This window comes from Drosophila albomicans, chromosome 3 (genome assembly GCF_009650485.2).
Source record: "Drosophila albomicans strain 15112-1751.03 chromosome 3, ASM965048v2, whole genome shotgun sequence".
In the NCBI taxonomy this organism is placed as follows: Eukaryota; Metazoa; Arthropoda; class Insecta; order Diptera; family Drosophilidae; genus Drosophila; species Drosophila albomicans.
The window spans coordinates 23,684,399-23,702,270 of NC_047629.2; the positions used below are offsets into that span (position 1 = coordinate 23,684,399).

Sequence of the window (17,872 nt, forward strand, 5' to 3'; positions counted from 1 at the left end):
GTTGATGTTACTGTTGTTGTTGCTTTTTCACCGCGCACACACACACGCACCAACACATATGCACACAATTTCTTTCTTTCACCCGACAGAAACTAACTTGTTTTGTTGCTTTACTGCTTCAACCATCAAACGAACGTATGTAAAGCAGACAAGCAGACACCAACTGCTATTATTAAATTAACACGATTTTGATAGGTAGAAAATATTAGCAGTTTCGTCTAAAAAGCGCATCAATTAATATATTCTACTGCTCTTCGCAGCTCATTTTTCACTACTGTATGACCGAGCGAACTAAACACACACACAACCGAAAACTGTCGCCGTCGACCTGTCTGCTCTATGAGAGTGATTGAGCTGCCATTTACTCGATTTTATATCGAGTCTAATCGATTAAATTTTTTCGGAGATTTTTTTCTTTTTGGCTTTTCTTTTAAAATGTATTCCTATCTTTTACAAACATATTGCGCAAATTTTAAAATTTCCAAGTAGTAAATTTTTCGTTTAGCATTTAGTTTAAAAAATAAATAGTTTCTTATTGGAGAATTTTCACACCTGTATTGGAGTGTGACCGCACTTTCAAAATATACCATACCAACTGTCATCTAGCTACACTCCATATGATTATTATAAATCGGTATATTTTTAAGGCGCGTAATTTAAAACAAAGTAATTAAATTTCCGAAAGTATTTAGTTTTATATAATTTTATTAAAAAATATACATATTAGTATGTGTAGTTAATGTAAGCGCTGGGCAATTTGTTTTTCACGTTACAACTGCAGAGCGATTAAACAAATGATTTAACAATATAGAACAAAGATATATAGAAGAAAAAAAACATAAAAATTTGATAATAAAAAAGCGATGACAAAACTTATAAATGATATTCCAATTTAGATATATATGATTTGTGTGCATGTGAAAATATATACGATATCCAAGTTGCTGGATTTTATACTCATGCAATTTTAGGCGCTCTCGATACAACAGTTGAATCATTTTCATGGTTCGAGCAACCAATTGTTATGCCATGATCGTCGACTAGCTCATCATCATCTTGGTCGACATTCTCAAGCATTTTTTGACGCTTCAGTCGCAATTCAAACACCTCGCTTATAGCATCACGGAAGCAAATGAAGTTGTAATCAATGACGCCTTGTCGATTAAAGTTTTCCTCTCGCAGTAAACAGACAAGAGCTAAAAATTTGTTGACTTCTCGCAGATAGAGTATTGTATTGTTGTTCAGTTTGATGAGACTAGAACTGCCGCTGTCAAAGGCAGTTTCCTCGGAGCTGTCAAAGTAAATATCAAGTTCAATTCGAATATGTCAATAGCATAAGTTATAATAATTGTATACCTATAAATGCTGGACAGATCAATGACTACATCAATCATATCGCAGCATAGCTCGTAAGCTTGCATGTCAACTGGTGATGAATCTGTCGCAATGTAAATTTTAGATACCACATCGAAGAGAAACGCCTTCTCAATGCCCGAGTTCTGTTAAAATTAGAGTGAGGTCCCAATAGAGTAAATATGCATTATCTAAAATAAATCCCACTTACTGGTATAAAAATGTTTAGTAGATTTTCTAGCGTTGGGAGCTGTGGTATTAGTTTTTGCACAACCTTCGAGAATGCTTCGAATATTGAGTGATCATAGATCGAAGTCAAGTGAAAGCTGAGATGAATTTGATCGAGACCCGCCTCGCTGAGGTCGTCCGAGGAACGTTGGTGTATATCGCGTTGTGATTCCATTTTCGAATCATCGCTAATACCGTCAACCTATCGAAAATCAATCGATAAACATGATAGGCAAACGCTAACATTATTTGCTTACCTTGTGTATGAAGACCTCGAACTTGATGCGAGGATTGACTTTGTAGGCCTTGATAACCGTGTTCTTGAACTTGGTCAAAGCCTCGTTATAATCATCCTTGGCATCGATCACAAATACCAACGCTCCACATCCACCAAAAATCATTTCCGAATCAAATGTCGGCTCAATGAAATCAATCTGACCTGGGAAATCCCAAATTTGAAACTGCACAAAGCTAGAATTATTAATGTCGTCTTTGACAATTTTGCTGGTGGATTCAAGGAAAAGCGTCTCATTGGGCGACATCTTGTGGAAGACGACTTTCTGTATTGAACTTTTGCCTGAGCGCCGCAAACCCATCAACAATATGCGAGGTTTCGTCTCACTGTTGCTCGACGAATTCGGTTCCATCTCTAGCCCATCCTGGTCGTAAGCACCATAACCGAAGTCCTTGGGGAATGAATCCACATGATAATCTTCATCCTCGTAACTCTGTGAAAAAAAACAAGCAATATTTTATGGATTGTTTTTAATTATGGCAAGAACGGCCCTTTGGCATTATCACTACTATTGTAAATTGACCAAATAATCTAATCTATTTGCGACATAATGCAGCTGCATATCTCGTTTAATGTTGAACAGCAAAGATAATATTATAATTTACATATTATCTGTTCCAATTCGAAGTTATCATTGTCATATTGCGACGTTGTGACTCATCTTTAATTTGTGCGGCTTCTTTGTTTATTTACCATGATTATGCAAGCGTCGTGCTAAGTTTGTGCACGTTTGCAGTCGATTCACATTCAGTTTATTGCAAGCTTTTTGGAATAGGCCAATAAAATATACGTATTAAGTTTAATAGGTAAGATCACACAACACAAAACTGTTTCTTATCGGACAAAAGGTGTGTACACAACAGCTGCACAACAACAGCTGATTATCAGTGGCTCCAGTGTGTACACACTTGCAATTAAGCCAAGTTGCGGCATTTTTATGCTGGTCATACTAATTTTTAAAAGATTACAAACAATGATTCATAAATGGTATTCAATTTATTGAACAAATTGCTGAAAGAACATACATTTTAATTAATACATTTTCTAGTTCATTTGCATTCAAATATACAAATATAATATACAATATATATACTATAATGCTAAAAAATCAGTTCTTTAAATATTTCTAAACACTGAAATGGTATTATTGTTTGTGCCTTGCGGTATTTTTCAATCGTTATCGGTGCGGTCTCGCAACTCGTATTGCTGAGCTCCTATATATATATTATTGTTGATTTTTTTAATAATACTGAATAAAATGGCAGCGCGAGGTTTATTACTGATGGGCCAATGCATACCCTGCGTCAAGCAGAATGCCTCAAAAATACGCATACGCCGCATGGAGCTGGATAAGAACCTCAATATGGTGTGTGCAGTTGTCTTTCATGTGAATCTGATTGGATTTAATATTTATGTTGATCCCTTTTGCAGTATTTCAAGAAGGATACTTTCTTTTTTGCACACGATCCCCAGAAATTATGTAAGACCGGCGATGTGGTGCTAATTCGTGAACTGCCCGAGCGCATGACCCGCCTCATAACGCACGCCGTGGAAAAAGTGGTCTATCCACTTGGTGACATAACCGATCCCATTACCGGCAAAAAGGTCGTGGTGGGCAAGTATCGTGAGGACATTGAGATGGCCAATCAATTATTTGGCAAGTCGGCGAAGGCCTTTGACTATGATAAGGCGCCACCGCGTGGTCGATTGGAGGGTACCAAGGACTTTACGCACGGTGAGACATACATCAAGTATCACGAGGATGGCAAGGATCAACCCTTCGCCGTGTAGTCGTTATAATATATGTATGTAATTAGCCCATAAGTAGTGAAAGAATCGTTTGTCATTTTACTAAATATTTTTATTTAAAATGTCGATAAATGTTTATGCATTTTTTTGTAGTTTGTTGTTGTTGCAATGTAATTGCCAATTATTGAAATGTGGGATAAGAAATGCCACAACATTTTGGTTCCGATTGCCATAATCGATGCGTGCCATAAATTAAATTGTTTAACTAATCACAATCTCTTACGATGCTAAAGTTGTACTGGAGTATAGGGTTCGCCACATGGGCGTTGTCATCGCATAGTTTTTGCTGCAACACAAAAAAGGAGTTACATTCTTAGAAGTCACATTAATATATAGTTTAGCTAGGCATTACTTGTTCTAGATCGGCGCTGGCACGCAGCATAAAGTCACGCTCAAAGTTGCCGCGACTGGGCATGTCCAGGGCCAGGATCAGCTTGTTGTTGCCCAACTGCTTGAGCACCTTCACCCAGCTGCTGCTCACCGGAGCATCATCGTCCTCATTCAGCTGAGCGCCTGCCTGACTCGATTTGCTCTGATCCTCGTTGCTGCAAATGGACCACTGCAGCGGCTTGTTGGAGCTAACAAAGAAACTCATTAATTTTTATTTAACAAGTTAATTGTTTTACCTACCTGAAGTGCAGCTCTAAGGTGGAAGCTTGCAAATAACGCGACACGGGAACCACATAGCTAATGTTCCATGAACTGCCCGAACTGGGACAGAAGTGCTCCACATCGATGGTGTAGTTGTTGAGGGCTGCCAACACACAGCTGCTGATGCTCCAACAATCGAGCTGAGGAGGCGGCGGTAACGTTGTGGCCGTCTCCACTGCAGCGATCTCTTTAGGCTGCACGACAGCTTGCTGCTCCACAGTAGCTACAGGTGCATCATTTAACACCGTATAGAGCGCATCCTCGCCCGCCGAGGAGTCCGTTTCACTGGAAAATTGCTTGGTTCTGGCGGCCGTGTTGTGCGAACTCTTACCGTGATAGACCCGTGAGGCAGCTACATTACTGGCGCTATCATTGCTGCTGCTGCTGGATACGGGCTGTATGATCAGTATGTCGGCATCGTCTTCTTGCTCCGCTGACTGCAGTTCATCCTCCACATGCTGATGCTGCTGCACATTGGCGTCCACATTATCTGCAGCAGCTGCAGCCGGCTGCAGCTCCTCAAAGCAAGAGGACTGGAGACAGAAAAAGAAAATTGTAAATTAATTTGAATTCAGCACAATTGGAATACGGAAATATAAAATTTACAATCCGTACCTGACAATTGTCGTGCTCGTCCTTGTCCTTGGTGCACTCGGGCGGATGACCAAAGAGCGGCGTCTTCACGCTCTTGTTGCGAATCCAGTCCAGGCTGCGCTGATTGGCCGAGCGTCGTCCCACACTGGAATCCCTCAAACCACTCGGATACTCGAAGCCAAAGAGCGCTGTAATGGGATTATCAGCCGGTTCCGATTCGTTGGTATTGCTCAAATTCTGCAAATCCAAGGCATCGCCGCTATCCTTGCTGGCGCCGCTCGTGTTGCGCACCGCAGCCGGCGGCGGCACATCCAGAGGCAGCGATAGAGTGCTGGGCACATGCGTCTGCTCCGTGCTCACCTTGTTGGTGGTCAGTGCTAGATTTGCCGTGGGGGGCGAAACTGTTTTGTACACATTGTAAATGGCGACGTCGCCAGCGTTTAATTTGCGAATGGTTTGCACAGTTTGATCCGGTGCAGCATTGTCCACCGCAGTGCTGGCTATAGTGCCCACCACCACAATGTGCTCGTCCAGTTTCAGCGGTTGTTTTAGCTGCTGTTGCTGCAGTTGCAATTGCTGCTGCTGTTGATCCACATCGATGGAGTTGTTTTCGAAATCCTGCGAAACAGGTATCGATTGCGGCTTTTCCGAGGATGTAATGGTAGTGGCGTTATTAGCTGCTGCTACAGCTGCCAATGCTTTGCCTACCACAGCAACTCGCACACTCTGCAGCAGCTTCTGGGCGGCACCTTGACTGCTGCTGCTGCCACCGGGACGCAACACCTCATGGGAAACGGGCCACTTGGACTTGTTCTTGCTGGCAATTGGTTTGGTCGCGTTGCGCGGCGCTGTCGTTGTTATTCTGACTATTGTTGTGGGCATGGCCAACGCTGGATTTACTTGCGGATCATTCATGAGAGCGGTAAGCTCCTCCTTCTCCTTCTCCTGAATCTCGTCGCCATCGCCCAGACGCATAGTCAGCGTGCTTCCCGAGGGACGCGTGGTGCTTGCTCCGTATATTAAACTGGGCCACGGCACGTGCGTTTTGTTCTTGAAGAGGGTCTGCAAGTTGTGCTGAAAATTGAGGCGATCCTCGTCGCTCAAACGCGATGTGGACGCATCCTGTCGAAAGATACGAGAGTCCCCAAACAATTGATAGCCATCCAGGGGCTGCTGCGGCTGCTGTTGCTGCTTGTTGTGCTCCACAAAGTACAGAGTGGACACGGCCGCCAAACTGCAGCAGCAAAGTATTTAGTTAGATACAAATTAAGATATTTATTTGCTTCATTACTTACCATGCCGCCATAACAATGATCAGCAGAAAGATAATGATCTGCATGACGCGACTCGAGCAGATCTCGTAGCCATCGCTACGATTGTGCGCCTTGTAGTTGCGTGAGGGCGCTGGAGGGAGCAGACAGCGCGGTTCCAGCAAATCCTTGGCACGCAGTTGGTGGTTGTTGTGATTGTTGTTTGCGCGTTCCAGGTGCTCGATACGCGTCTCCAGCGAGCCCGTCACTTTGCACAGCTCCTTGACAGCCCCAATGTTCTCCATTAGTATACGATCCTAGGAATAAATAGGTATATTTGTTGTGATTAGTTTTATGTTTGTTGTGTTTATTTTGTAATGTTGTGTTGCTTTTAATAATATGAGCAGCCTGAGTCAAATTTGAATACACTGGGTGGCAACGCCAGAAAAAACGTTACCCAAAATTGGTACACTGGGATTTTTTTTGTTTATTTGGTACATTTGGTACATTTTTGGTTTGTCGGCGCATATTTTACACATTTTGTGACTTTGGTACACTTTCTTTTATTTGCAAGTTTTATTTGTGATGTAATAAATCTTATTTGACAGCAGTTTCTAAGTGTGACCATAAACAAGTAACGATTAAATAGTGAACAGTGTACACACTGGTAGTAAACGATATCCTTTAGTGTGTGCACACCAGATTAATTGCATTTAACCGTTACTCGGTGTAACTTACCTTATTGACCAGCAAAAAGTTCTCAATAACATTTCCATTGGGCAGTACAACGCTGCCAGCCTCTTGCACCGCATCCGGTATAACTTCGCGTACCTCCTGCGCTATAACGCCCGTGTCCACAATTTCCCGCGTGTCGCTCTCGCGTCTCAGCCCGGAATGCACAGCAAATTCCGGTTCATAGCGATAACGGACAATGCGGATCTTTTGCATGTTGCGCAACTGCACCGACGTGTCCAATTCAGCAATTTCCTGTTTGGCGCGACTGTCGCTGGGCTGGACAATGTGTCCCGACACCTTCAGATTGCCGTGCACCACAAGACTTTCGTCCGGACGATCAGTATTGATGCCCACACGTCCCGCATGGAAGATGGACTCCTGAGTGATGCCGCGTTGCCAGCACAGATCCACATCAGACTCAAATTGTCCCGGATTCGAGGCACGCACAATGATGCGCTCGCTGCCATGGCTGACCACGGGAAAGTGGCCAGAGGTGGTGTGCACATGCAGGCCGACAACGAGCTGAAAGAAACGCTGCTCCGGATTGGGGCGTCCCTTCTTGCGCATGTTGTTGTTGGTAGTCTCCGAGAAGTGCAGACGCCCCACTGTGATTTTGCTGACAATATGGCTCTGGAGATCGATACTGCATAGGGAAGGTAAGTGTAAAATATTAATATTTATTACACTATTTATTATATCATAAAATATTATGAAAATGAAATACTATATTTTATATTTTAGAATATAGACTAAAGTTTCTTTGTAGAATAAATATACTTAAGATTAGGGTTACCAAAAGGGGCTTTTCAAACGAATCTTGTTGGAACAGTTTGATGAGATTTCAATATAATTGAACCGGATTTAAGAAGAAAACAATCTACAGTGATACGCAAACCCGTATTTAACAAAAAATGTTGCATCTATTATTAATCAATATATACCTTGTTTTCATTATAAATTTACAATTATCTTAATCCTAAATATAAATACAATCAAGTAAATATAAATATATAGTCTATACACAGGAATTCGCAATTAAGTTAAGTGTCCCAGTTTATCTTTGACTTAAAATAACATTCGCAACGAAAACAAAAGTTGTAGAACGACAATTTGTTTTAAATACAATTATTATCGGTGGAAATCAAAGATACAGATAACATCAGTGAAGATTAATAGATGGTGAATCAATCGAAATTTTGTAATTAGGAGAGGTTCTTTGTACTTACGGTACGGGATAGAATGGCTTCTTGGAGCGATCGGATTGGCTCTGCTCCACGCGAATTGTCTGATTGGGTGCCTCGAATTTGACACCATAAAAATGCAAGTGGAAGGATTTGATTTTCTCCAGGCCGGACGGTGTCTTCACAAATTTGGCATCTCCCTGAAGCCGAGCATGGCAAGTGACCTGAAAGTGATTTTTCTTCTGGCACACATACGCATCATCCGATACGCTGAAATTGAAACCTTTATCGGCATCCACACGATAATAGATGACGGACAACTCCTGCAGACTCTGATCGCATAACTTGTGCCAATTCTCCGGCTGGAAGGGACTGAAGCGAATGCATTGTGTCAACGCGGGATCCCCAGCCTCGCTGCCCGAGCCGGAGCCAGCTGCCGCATTGCTCGTCTGTCCGTCCAAGCTGTTGTCCGCCTGCGAATTGATGGCCGAGAGTGCTGGCGAAACGGAGGCGGAGCAATGTGAATGCGCGGGTGTCTTGCTCAGATCATGATCGCTCTGGCTACTGTGACTATGAATCTGGCTGTGGCTGTGGCTGGCTGTTGTTGTCGTTGTGCTGCTGCTGTTGCTGCTGGTAATGTCGCGAGGTGCTATCGAGTGATGTGAACTACGCAACGGACTCATCAACAAACCAGTGTCATGCTTGGGTGCGAAATCAGCACAATCCAATTGTGTGGACATTTTGCGTTTGCGCGACAACGACGAATGCACCGGTGTCGATGGCGGGGAGCAGCGATTGAGGGACAACTGACTGGTGCCAATGACCTGAACGCGATCGCCCAATCCCAGGGATGAGGTCAGCATGCAGGTGGAAATGCTGGACAGATTCTGATAGCTGCCAGTCGAATACAAGCCGGGACCGTTGTCATAGTGCTGATAGAGCAGCTGATCCTGCGGCAACTCATGATGTTGCTGCTGCTGTTGTTGCTGTTGCTGTTGCTGCAGCAGCAACTGTTGCTGCTCGTTCAGCTGCTGTTGCTGTTGTTGCTGGCAGAGCAAACTGTTTGCATTCATCACTAGGCCAGCCTCGTGCTTGACACGCACATCCTGCGCAGGTGATACAAAGTGATGTCCTTGCTGCGCTGGCGATGCAAATTGCAGCTCTGTGGGCAACATGCTTGATTGCTGCTGCTGCTGCTGTTGTTGTTGCTGCTGCTGCTGCTGTTGCATGTTTGGTAGCCCTGGGTAGATGAGTTCACGTCCGGGCAACGCCACGCCATGTGTTTCGCCCAGTGGACTGTAGGCTGGCTCGGAGCCCGAGTCGGGCGGACTCTCGGGCAAATGGGCCAGAGGCATGGCCATTCCATGGCCACTCACACGACCCGTCGTCAGCTGTGCATCGAGCACATTCATTGGCGGTGTGTGTGGCGACTCCAGCTTGGTGGACACTCCGCCCACACTGTCCACGGCCAATCCATCGTTGTGGCTGTGCTGTGCCGCATCGTCAAGGCCACCGACTCCGGCTGCCTGCATAAACAAATCCAGCGCTTCATTGTCAATGCCATCCATGAAATCTGGGCGAGCTGCAAAGGAATGTTTCGCATTAATACACATGTGTTATGTGAAAATATATAAATTTAATTTAAAGATCGATATATGTATGTAAGTTTGATCTTGATCTAGCTTATTTTTAACTTAACTTATTTTTATAAGACCATTCACTTAAAAAGGATAAAGGATATCTTCATTTTCTATTTATATAAATGATATTAAAATACTTTAATTCTAGTCTATTAAGTTAACTAGATTATGTTATTTTGCTTTTTATTTTCTACATTAAGCGTATATTCTTAGTTTTAGAAATATAATTACATTATGTAAACATAATGTTAACCTAATGTTAGTAGTAGGTTCTAGTGGACAAAAATGTGATTAATATTTAAACAGAGCATTTCATCATTTATGTTAATTTACGGCAAATCTACGCCACGTGTTGGAATATTGTATATTAATAGAAGTACAGATAAATGCTGTTGACATTTTATAATCTTCGGAAGTTATCGGCAAAGTTTTGTTTTTCCCAGACTCTGGATATCCGCCTACACTCGTATATATTTATGTATGTATGTGCACAGCACTGGACTCAGAAAAATGTCGTTAATAATTTAAGGGGCGTTTACTTTCACATAAATGGCATAATAAAAAATGTAGAACAGTTCGATGATAGATGAGCCCGAGTTTCGTATCGACTGATAAGAGACCACAAATTCCAATTCAAGCTGCGACTGAAGGTATTTTATTTTTTCAGCTGTTTGATCGATAACAGCGCGACTCAAATTGAGCACGATTTATGTGGCCACGGCACAACAAATAAGTATTTAAGTAATTTATGCAAAACACACAGTTTTTCACTTGTAATGTTATGTAGAGTATAAAGAAATTACCATTTAGCGTCTTGGCATAATCCATAATTGAATTGTTGGCTTAAAAATAAATTGATGGCTTTCAACTACGAAGTTTAAACAATTTGTACGCCTCTTTATCGAGCCTAAACGGAATGCACTAACAGCCAAGTTAGCAGCTAGCTAACTAAATGGTTAACTCTGATTTGTGCCAAGTGCAAATTAACAGTTTTTGGTTTCAATAAAAAAAAAAGTAAAACAGAAGATAAAGATACTCGAACACAATTATCTAACGCACATGTGAGCGCACATGCGGTTGATGCACTTTTCACAACTGGCTGAGCAGTGAAAATGCGCTTTTCCAAAATGCAAGTAGAAAAATCGAAGCCAAAAACGAAATGTGCAAATCCAATTCATAAAAGCAATAAAAACAAATCGCCTTCAATTGCAATGAAAACGAATGTTATTCCAACTGTGTTTTTGACTCATTAAAAAACCATAATCCTAATAAACCAAAACTCAGCTGTTTTAAATACTCTGTTTAAACGTTTTTTTTTTCTTCTCAATTTTACTATTATTTTATTTATATATGGTATATTTCTTCTTTTGTTTCTTATATGTATCAACTCGCGGGCAAACGTCGAAATTGTGCACTGCCGAGTGGAGAAATTCAATCAGTTTCAGTTTTGTGTTTTGCGCTTCAGCTCGGTTTTGGCCAAGTTATTGATCAAACAAATGCTTTGCTCATTTCGGCCAGCGCAGGGAGGCGACATTATTTAGATATGCATATGTATACAGATATTTTATATAGATATATATTGCGACTCTATAGCTATTTGGTTTGCTAACTCCGTGTATGTTTGTTAGTGTTTGAGTTTATTTTTTTGTTTTTTTGTCTATTCGCCAGCTCTAAGCCGAAATTTGTTAAGCATATCAACGTCGACTGCTACATCAATTTATTTTATTTGACTTCTATTTTGGGTAGCCAACGATAGCTTTGTTATTATTATTCTTCACTGTAGTTGTTGCTGGCGACCAGCCGAAGGACAATTTATATACTGCTGCTGCTAACCTTGCCTTTGGCTATTATAATTTGATCATGATATTGCATCTTGATTTTATTTTTTGTTTTTGCCAGTTTTACAAGTGAAATTTGTTGCTTCTTTCGGTTTCGATCGTTTAGAATATGCTTTGTATAATTAATTGGCAAAGACAATAACTCAATAATTTAATATTAAAATATGCCCAAAATCAAGGCAGAAAAAATACCCAAATATTAATGATTATACAGAGAGAAAAATTTAAGCCGAAATATCTAAGAATCTATACGGAAGATTCCAAATAGTGATATATGTTATATTATCTTTTCCCTTTTTGTTTGCTTATTTCTATATATCATACTATGCATAAATTTGGTGTTCTTTATACTTACAAAAGTCCGGAAATTCAAATTCCATATTCATATCCAAAAGTAGTTATCCAATAAACCTTTACACTCCACTGGCATCCTTTCCGATCTGTCTACTGACTATAACATGTCTCCGATTGATGTTCTACAAAATGCAAAGAAAAAAAATAAACCTTTTACCATAATCGATTATTTGTCTTTCTACATTTACAATCGCTCCAATTACAATACTTTGTTATGAGGAATAACTGCAATTTGACTAGCATAAAAATGGTTTATACATTTTCCACAGTTTCTTATTTGTTGTGTTGATTATAAAGAAGCCCTCGCTTGGTTTTTTTCTTTCAGCTATTCTAGGAATATTATAGTATGATAATAAACAATTTGGAACGAATTAAATGGCATTTGCGCCACAATAAGTTTGGTTTACAAAATGATTTGCAAACTGTGCATATTTTAAATATAGTTTAAAACTGCGTTACAATCTTTTCCCTTGCTCTCTGATAATACAATGACGTCGCAATGTCGACAAATACTTAACATGATATCTCGTTTAGCCTTTGGACCACAAGTTTGCATTGAGACTGCGAAATTAAGTTAAACAAGTGCGAAAGCGCAAGTCTGCGATAATCACATTCAAAACAAAAGAATTTAAGTTTTTAAAATGGATAAGAATCTTGGAATTTGTGGATGGAATTTCCAGGAATTATTCAGAATATGGTGCTCAGACGGAAAGCTGATTATGATTGTAAGTCGAAGACTTTTCCTGGTGCCCACATTTCCGGATGAGACAGAGTTGTTTTGATATGCAAATAGCAAACGAGATAAACTTTGCCAAGTTGCCATCGCCAGCAGCTCTATTGCATATAAATTTAAAATAGTAATTAATCTGTAAATGTAAACTTGGAATTTCCCAAGAGTTGATCACGTGCTCAACAAAGAATTTAATGAGAAATTCTATAGCAAGTTGAATGTGCTATAAGACTTATATTATATATTATTTCTCTGTTCATTGTAGTAATTTCTCAAAATTAAGTGATAAAGCTAATTATAAATATCATCTCTATTTGTTAACAATCTTTCAGTATTCGTTTAAAGCGCTGCTAAGTATGCAACAAAATAGTGAAACTCGAAATGATAAAATCTGTTCATGCTAAATACTTAGAATATTATTGTCAAATGATTGAATGCTGTGCTTATTTATATTTTTTCAGCTTTTTAATTGCGTTTTGAATATAACTTTTTTTTGTAGTTGTTGTCTGTCTGGTTATGTTGTTTTATCTCCGTTTATTTAAATGCGCAACAACTTTCGCAGACACTGTATCTGTGTCTAGTGTTCTATTTATGTTAAGCGACTGTATTGTAATTGTAACATCTTCTTTAGATATAGTTTCATTTAATTGTGTATTGTAAAAGGCATCATTATGGCAAAGAAATGTACTCAATCAGCACTGAGCTCTGCCCCAAGCTATCTTTAGTTGTCGTTGTTGTTGTTGTCGCGCATTCATTGACGTTGCCGTTGTGTCGTGTTGTCGCAATGATTTTGATTAAATTAACGCTTCAGCTTCGGCTTCGGCTTCGACTCAGCCAGCGACGTGCTGAGATATGTGATACATTTTGCGAAAAACTTTTGCTTATCCCCAACACAACAGAACACAACAGATCAGAACGGAACAACAATAATGCTTTTATATTTTAAATAACTCAAGTGATTTGATTTAGTTTGACGCAATAGCACGACAACAATACAACAACTTCGTCAAATTACTAAAAATAAAATAAAATAGATTCTTGACAAACAGAAAATAGATAAAGAAGCGGAGAAGAAGCTACGCAGCAGCAGTTTAAGAACCTGTAGATACTTTTTTTTCAAGTGTTGCCGTTTGTTTTTCTTATGGACGGTAGCCCAAGCCGGAAGTTAAAGTCAGAGGTGACTCGACTGTTTTTATTTTGTTATTTGGCCAATTGCCGCTCATCTTCGACCGCTGCTGCTGCATCCTTGAGACACAACAACAGCAACCACTCTAATAGGAAAAACAAAAACAATGAGCAGCGTAAAACGGTCTTTTTCTTTTTTGTTGGTCAAATCTTTAGCTTTTTGCTCACACCTCCAAAATGTTAAACATTTTATTAGCATTTTAATAAACCAAAACAAAAAAACCCCCTTCAGTTCATAATAGCTGAGTTTTAATGCCCAACACATGGGTATAATGAATAGTTGTCAATTTTTGTAACAGGCTTTGTTGTGGGTTAATTTTATCTGTCTGACCGTTTAAATAAGCGTCTATAAGTCGGAAACTATAAAAGCTATAGCTACAAAATTTGACGACACTACGCTTATTAGTACAGTACAGCTTCTGGATGTTGTTGAATTGTCACGCCTTCTTCAGCCCCCTCAAAGCTAGCATTCAGTTATTAGGAATATACATAACCGTTTTTTGAACTGCTCCTTTTAACTGCTCAAATGAGCAACTAAATATCAGAGACGACCATATTTTGACACTCTATTTTAAGTAGTTCTTGCCACGCCTCCAAAAACCGTTAGTTTTAAGGTTTTCTTTGGGTATTTCATAGTCGACCACAAACGTCTAATGCGCATTGCATTGAAATAGCGTGCTTGGTCACAAACTACGACACGAGCTGACCACAAAATTGAGTTATAAATATATGAAATAAATTCAGGAAAAAAACATATGAAATGCCAACTCTCATGTTTGCCGTTGCCATTGCTGCTGTGCTAATTGCCGCCGGCATGTGATTTTTTCGACAACATTTCAATTACAGTCGGATTAGTAGCAAACTTGAACCAGAACGATGGTCGCTGGACGTTGTTAAACAGACTGTCTGGCTTTTATTTTGCAAAGCAAGAGCATGTCCAACTCATGATTTCAATTTGTGCGAACTGCAAATAGACACACGCAGTTTTCTGGGCGAAAATCAAATCATTCAATCTGCTCTTTTTTTTCGAAGTGTGCCCAAAAAAATATCAATAGCGTATAGGAACAACATTAATACTAATCAATTTGTTTAGCGCATTGGCTCTAAAGATTTGATCAAACACGTTGTCGCTGGCTCTGATGAAATGATATTGTAGCATCTGCCATCGACATCGACATAAGGCATATTTATTTTCCCCCAAAATGCGTCATCGCATTCAAGTGCGTCTTGAGCTTAAGATATTGTCAGCTAAATATAGCTATAGTTACTATATCTCTCTCTATATGATTCATGGCTAGAGAACTCATCAATGGCAGTCGTTTAAGTTCAATGAAAGTGGCAACGACTTCAAAAAAAAAAAAACAAATCTAATTTTTACCTATTTATTGAGAGGGCCAACTTTCGCAATGGGACACAAACATTGTCCTCGTCAACTTAATGTAATTATCGCCATTTAATTATAAGCAATTAGCATGTATTTTGCAGATACCCATGGAATATTCCGCTTGAAAATTGTTATCAAAATGCCGCTGTCGAATGCTCTACTACACACATCACACATGGGTATACAAAAATGAGAAAGGAAAAAGAAGCTAAGCGGATCTGTGTAGAAAAGAAACTATGCGAAGATCGTTTTTGGTTTTGTTTTTGATTTTTTTTTGCGGCTTGGAGATTTTTTTACCCCGAAGCTGCTTTTATTTATAAATACAAACATATATCTGCCATTTATTTTGTTTCGTTTTTGTTTCTCTTGTTGTTGTTGTTTCTCTTTTTACAAATTATTGCTGCTGCGCTGCTGTTGCTGCTGCTGTGTTGCTGTTGCTGTTGCTATTGGTGCTGTTGCTGCTGCTGCGACGGCGGCTTTGAAACTCAACCAACCGGTTGAATTTTATGTCTTTTGCTGATATTTCGCTTGCCGTTGTTGTTGTTGCTGTCGCTTGAGAGGCAGCCGACGCTGATGTTGTTATTATTGCTGTCGTGGTTGCTGCTGCTGCTGCTGCTATTGCTGCTGTTGTAGTCTTATTTTGGGCTATTGGGATGGTAGATGTTTTACTTTTTTGCGCATGGCACAGGTTGAAACGAGCGATGAAGCGTTAAGCGCAAATAAGAAGAAACCGACAATAACAACAACAACATGCAGCTCTACGATAAAGAGCACAAGAGCCGCAAGCTAAGTGAGCAAAGCAAACAAGAAACTGGCCGAGATCGTCTGCTTGGATTTGAACTTGGTTTAACGGAGAAGTGGGGGTGTGGGGGGTGCTCAGCATAAATTAGGCACGTCTCGTCGTGAGGCAGGTGGGCGGGCACTTTGCACGGAGATCTCTGACTTTGAAGATGTTCGTTGTGCCAGACAAATTCAAGACACCAACAATAGCAACAACAACAAGAACAACAACAGCAGAAGCTGACAAATTAGTTTTGCATTCTTTTACAGATACACTGAAGTTGTTTATCCGCGTCTGAATATGTTTAAAATGAAAGGTAAACGATGTACGTGGCTGTACATTGGTATTAGTATTCATCTATTTCGCTCCGTCTCTCTCTCACACACACGCTTATTAGCGCTATCTGATTTACTGAGCCGAGCTTTGTTTGTGTGCGTAGTTTGCATTTTTGCTGATGCTGCGCGAAATTTTGTGATTTTGGTGGGAGTTTCATTGTTTTGGCCTGTTGATAATTTTCCACATTTTTGTGTTTGTTTTGTTTTTGTTTTTTTGCTCTCGTATATGATCAATTTTAGTGCATAGTACACACACATATATTTACGTTCACATACACACACAATCACTTGCACAGATTTTACGGCTTTTCTTAATTTGCAACAATTTTTGCTGGTTTTTCACCGAGTCAACGCTTAGCCGCTTTTCGCACTGCTTAAATTAGTTTTGTATTTGTATAAAAAACAGCAACAAAAAATACGTCAACTACAATACATCATTTTGTTGTTTAGCGTAAAATGATTGTAGCATTTTTTGTGTGTGCAGTTGCTTTCTCTTTTGTTTTGCAAATGCTTACACTTGTTAGTTACAATTTGATACATATATTATTGCATTTAAATTTGCCCACTCACAAACACACACACACACACACTTACATAAATTTCCGTTAGTGTTTAACTGTAATTGTTTACGTTTATTTGATCGTTTTGTGTTTCACGCTTCGTATACGCGATGTATGTGTATAGTATGTATATTTTTGTAATTACTACGGCGGGTTCGCTTATTTCGCTGTTGTGTGTGTCGCTCGTGTATTTTTTGTATTTTATTTATTTGATATTTGTCATTCAGTCGGAGCGCGATATCTAAATCTGTTAGAGTGTGGACAGCAACTGGCCGATCATGCGCTCCGTTCGCTGCCTCTCCATCTCTGCTTAATGAAGCTTAGCTTCGTCGGCGGAGTTGCCAGTGCGCTCGCTCAGCTTTGCGCTCATCTGGCAACCACGTCAAGCCACACTCACACACACTAGTGTAGAGAGAGACTAGCGTTCGTACGAAACGAAACGAAACGATAAGAACGAGAATATGTAAATTAAATTATAACTAGCAGCGGCAACAATGAGCTTAAGCTAAACCTCGTACGTTTACTTAATACACTCGGCTTCGCCATAGCCATCGGCATCGGCTCTCACGCAATTAATGGCTGGGGAGCCGAATGCTGACACAAATCTGGCTTCGGCATTGTCGAGAATTCTCTCGAGTAGCTCTCACAATTTGTGTGAATGCGCCCGCCCCCCAGATTAGTTGTTGCCTTTTTATACCCGACACTCGGCATGGAATGGAAGGGTAGTATAAATTAGCGCTAATCAGATTCTGTATAAACAACGATATCCCAAAAATTTTATGTAGTAGAGTCACCAAGTTAGGCATTCTAAATTGTTAGTTTAATTTACATGTTATAGTTTCAACTTTAAGCACAAGAACATTTCAAAACTTTTTAGATTGAATATATCTCAATGATTTGCTTGAGTATAATTCATAATTACTACAAATGTCGGGTATTTCAAAGTCGAGACACGAATCTTTAGGTTTC

The 17,872-nt window shown here is 40.0% G+C and overlaps 3 protein-coding genes across 3 annotated transcripts; 1 reads left to right on the forward strand and 2 right to left on the reverse strand.

Moving 5' to 3' along the window:
* Positions 1–708: 708 nt before the first annotated feature.
* On the reverse strand, positions 709–2,751 carry LOC117570833 (ras-related GTP-binding protein C). The gene is made up of 5 exons (XM_034252705.2): positions 2,570–2,751; positions 1,839–2,309; positions 1,565–1,783; positions 1,357–1,499; positions 709–1,291 (listed from the first exon to the last, which is right to left on the reverse strand). Exons 1-5 carry the CDS (start codon positions 2,570–2,572, stop codon positions 958–960), a joined length of 1,170 nt encoding a protein of 389 aa, XP_034108596.1. The 5' UTR covers positions 2,573–2,751; the 3' UTR covers positions 709–957.
* Positions 2,752–3,048: 297 nt separating this feature from the next.
* On the forward strand, positions 3,049–3,777 carry LOC117570841 (28S ribosomal protein S17, mitochondrial). The gene is made up of 2 exons (XM_034252721.2): positions 3,049–3,242; positions 3,308–3,777. The coding sequence occupies exons 1-2, from the start codon at positions 3,135–3,137 to the stop codon at positions 3,665–3,667; spliced, it is 468 nt and encodes a 155-aa protein (XP_034108612.1). The 5' UTR covers positions 3,049–3,134; the 3' UTR covers positions 3,668–3,777.
* On the reverse strand, positions 3,345–17,167 carry LOC117570826 (uncharacterized). The gene is made up of 9 exons (XM_034252690.2): positions 16,938–17,167; positions 11,930–12,050; positions 8,142–9,678; positions 6,919–7,558; positions 6,226–6,497; positions 4,952–6,164; positions 4,316–4,869; positions 4,038–4,263; positions 3,345–3,971 (listed from the first exon to the last, which is right to left on the reverse strand). The coding sequence occupies exons 2-9, from the start codon at positions 11,958–11,960 to the stop codon at positions 3,891–3,893; spliced, it is 4,554 nt and encodes a 1,517-aa protein (XP_034108581.1). The 5' UTR covers positions 11,961–12,050; positions 16,938–17,167; the 3' UTR covers positions 3,345–3,890.
* Between the last annotated feature and the right edge of the window lie 705 nt (positions 17,168–17,872).

What these genes read in the sequence shown, in the direction of transcription:
- LOC117570841 (XM_034252721.2), top strand. Translation starts at nt 3,135, where the DNA reads ATGGCAGCGCGAGGTTTATTACTGATGGGCCAATGCATACCCTGCGTC. An exon ending in TGGATAAGAACCTCAATATG is followed by an intron (nt 3,243 to 3,307) that starts GTGTGTGCAGTT and finishes TCCCTTTTGCAG; the next exon opens with TATTTCAAGAAGGATACTTT.
- LOC117570833 (XM_034252705.2), bottom strand. An exon ending in TCGAGGTCTTCATACACAAG is followed by an intron (nt 1,784 to 1,838) that starts GTAAGCAAATAA and finishes GATTTTCGATAG; the next exon opens with GTTGACGGTATTAGCGATGA. An exon ending in TACTAAACATTTTTATACCA is followed by an intron (nt 1,500 to 1,564) that starts GTAAGTGGGATT and finishes TAATTTTAACAG; the next exon opens with AACTCGGGCATTGAGAAGGC.
- LOC117570826 (XM_034252690.2), bottom strand. Translation starts at nt 11,960, where the DNA reads ATGAATATGGAATTTGAATTTCCGGACTTTT. An exon ending in AAGCCATTCTATCCCGTACC is followed by an intron (nt 7,559 to 8,141) that starts GTAAGTACAAAG and finishes TTCCCTATGCAG; the next exon opens with TATCGATCTCCAGAGCCATA. An exon ending in CCAGCGCCGATCTAGAACAA is followed by an intron (nt 3,972 to 4,037) that starts GTAATGCCTAGC and finishes TTTGTGTTGCAG; the next exon opens with CAAAAACTATGCGATGACAA.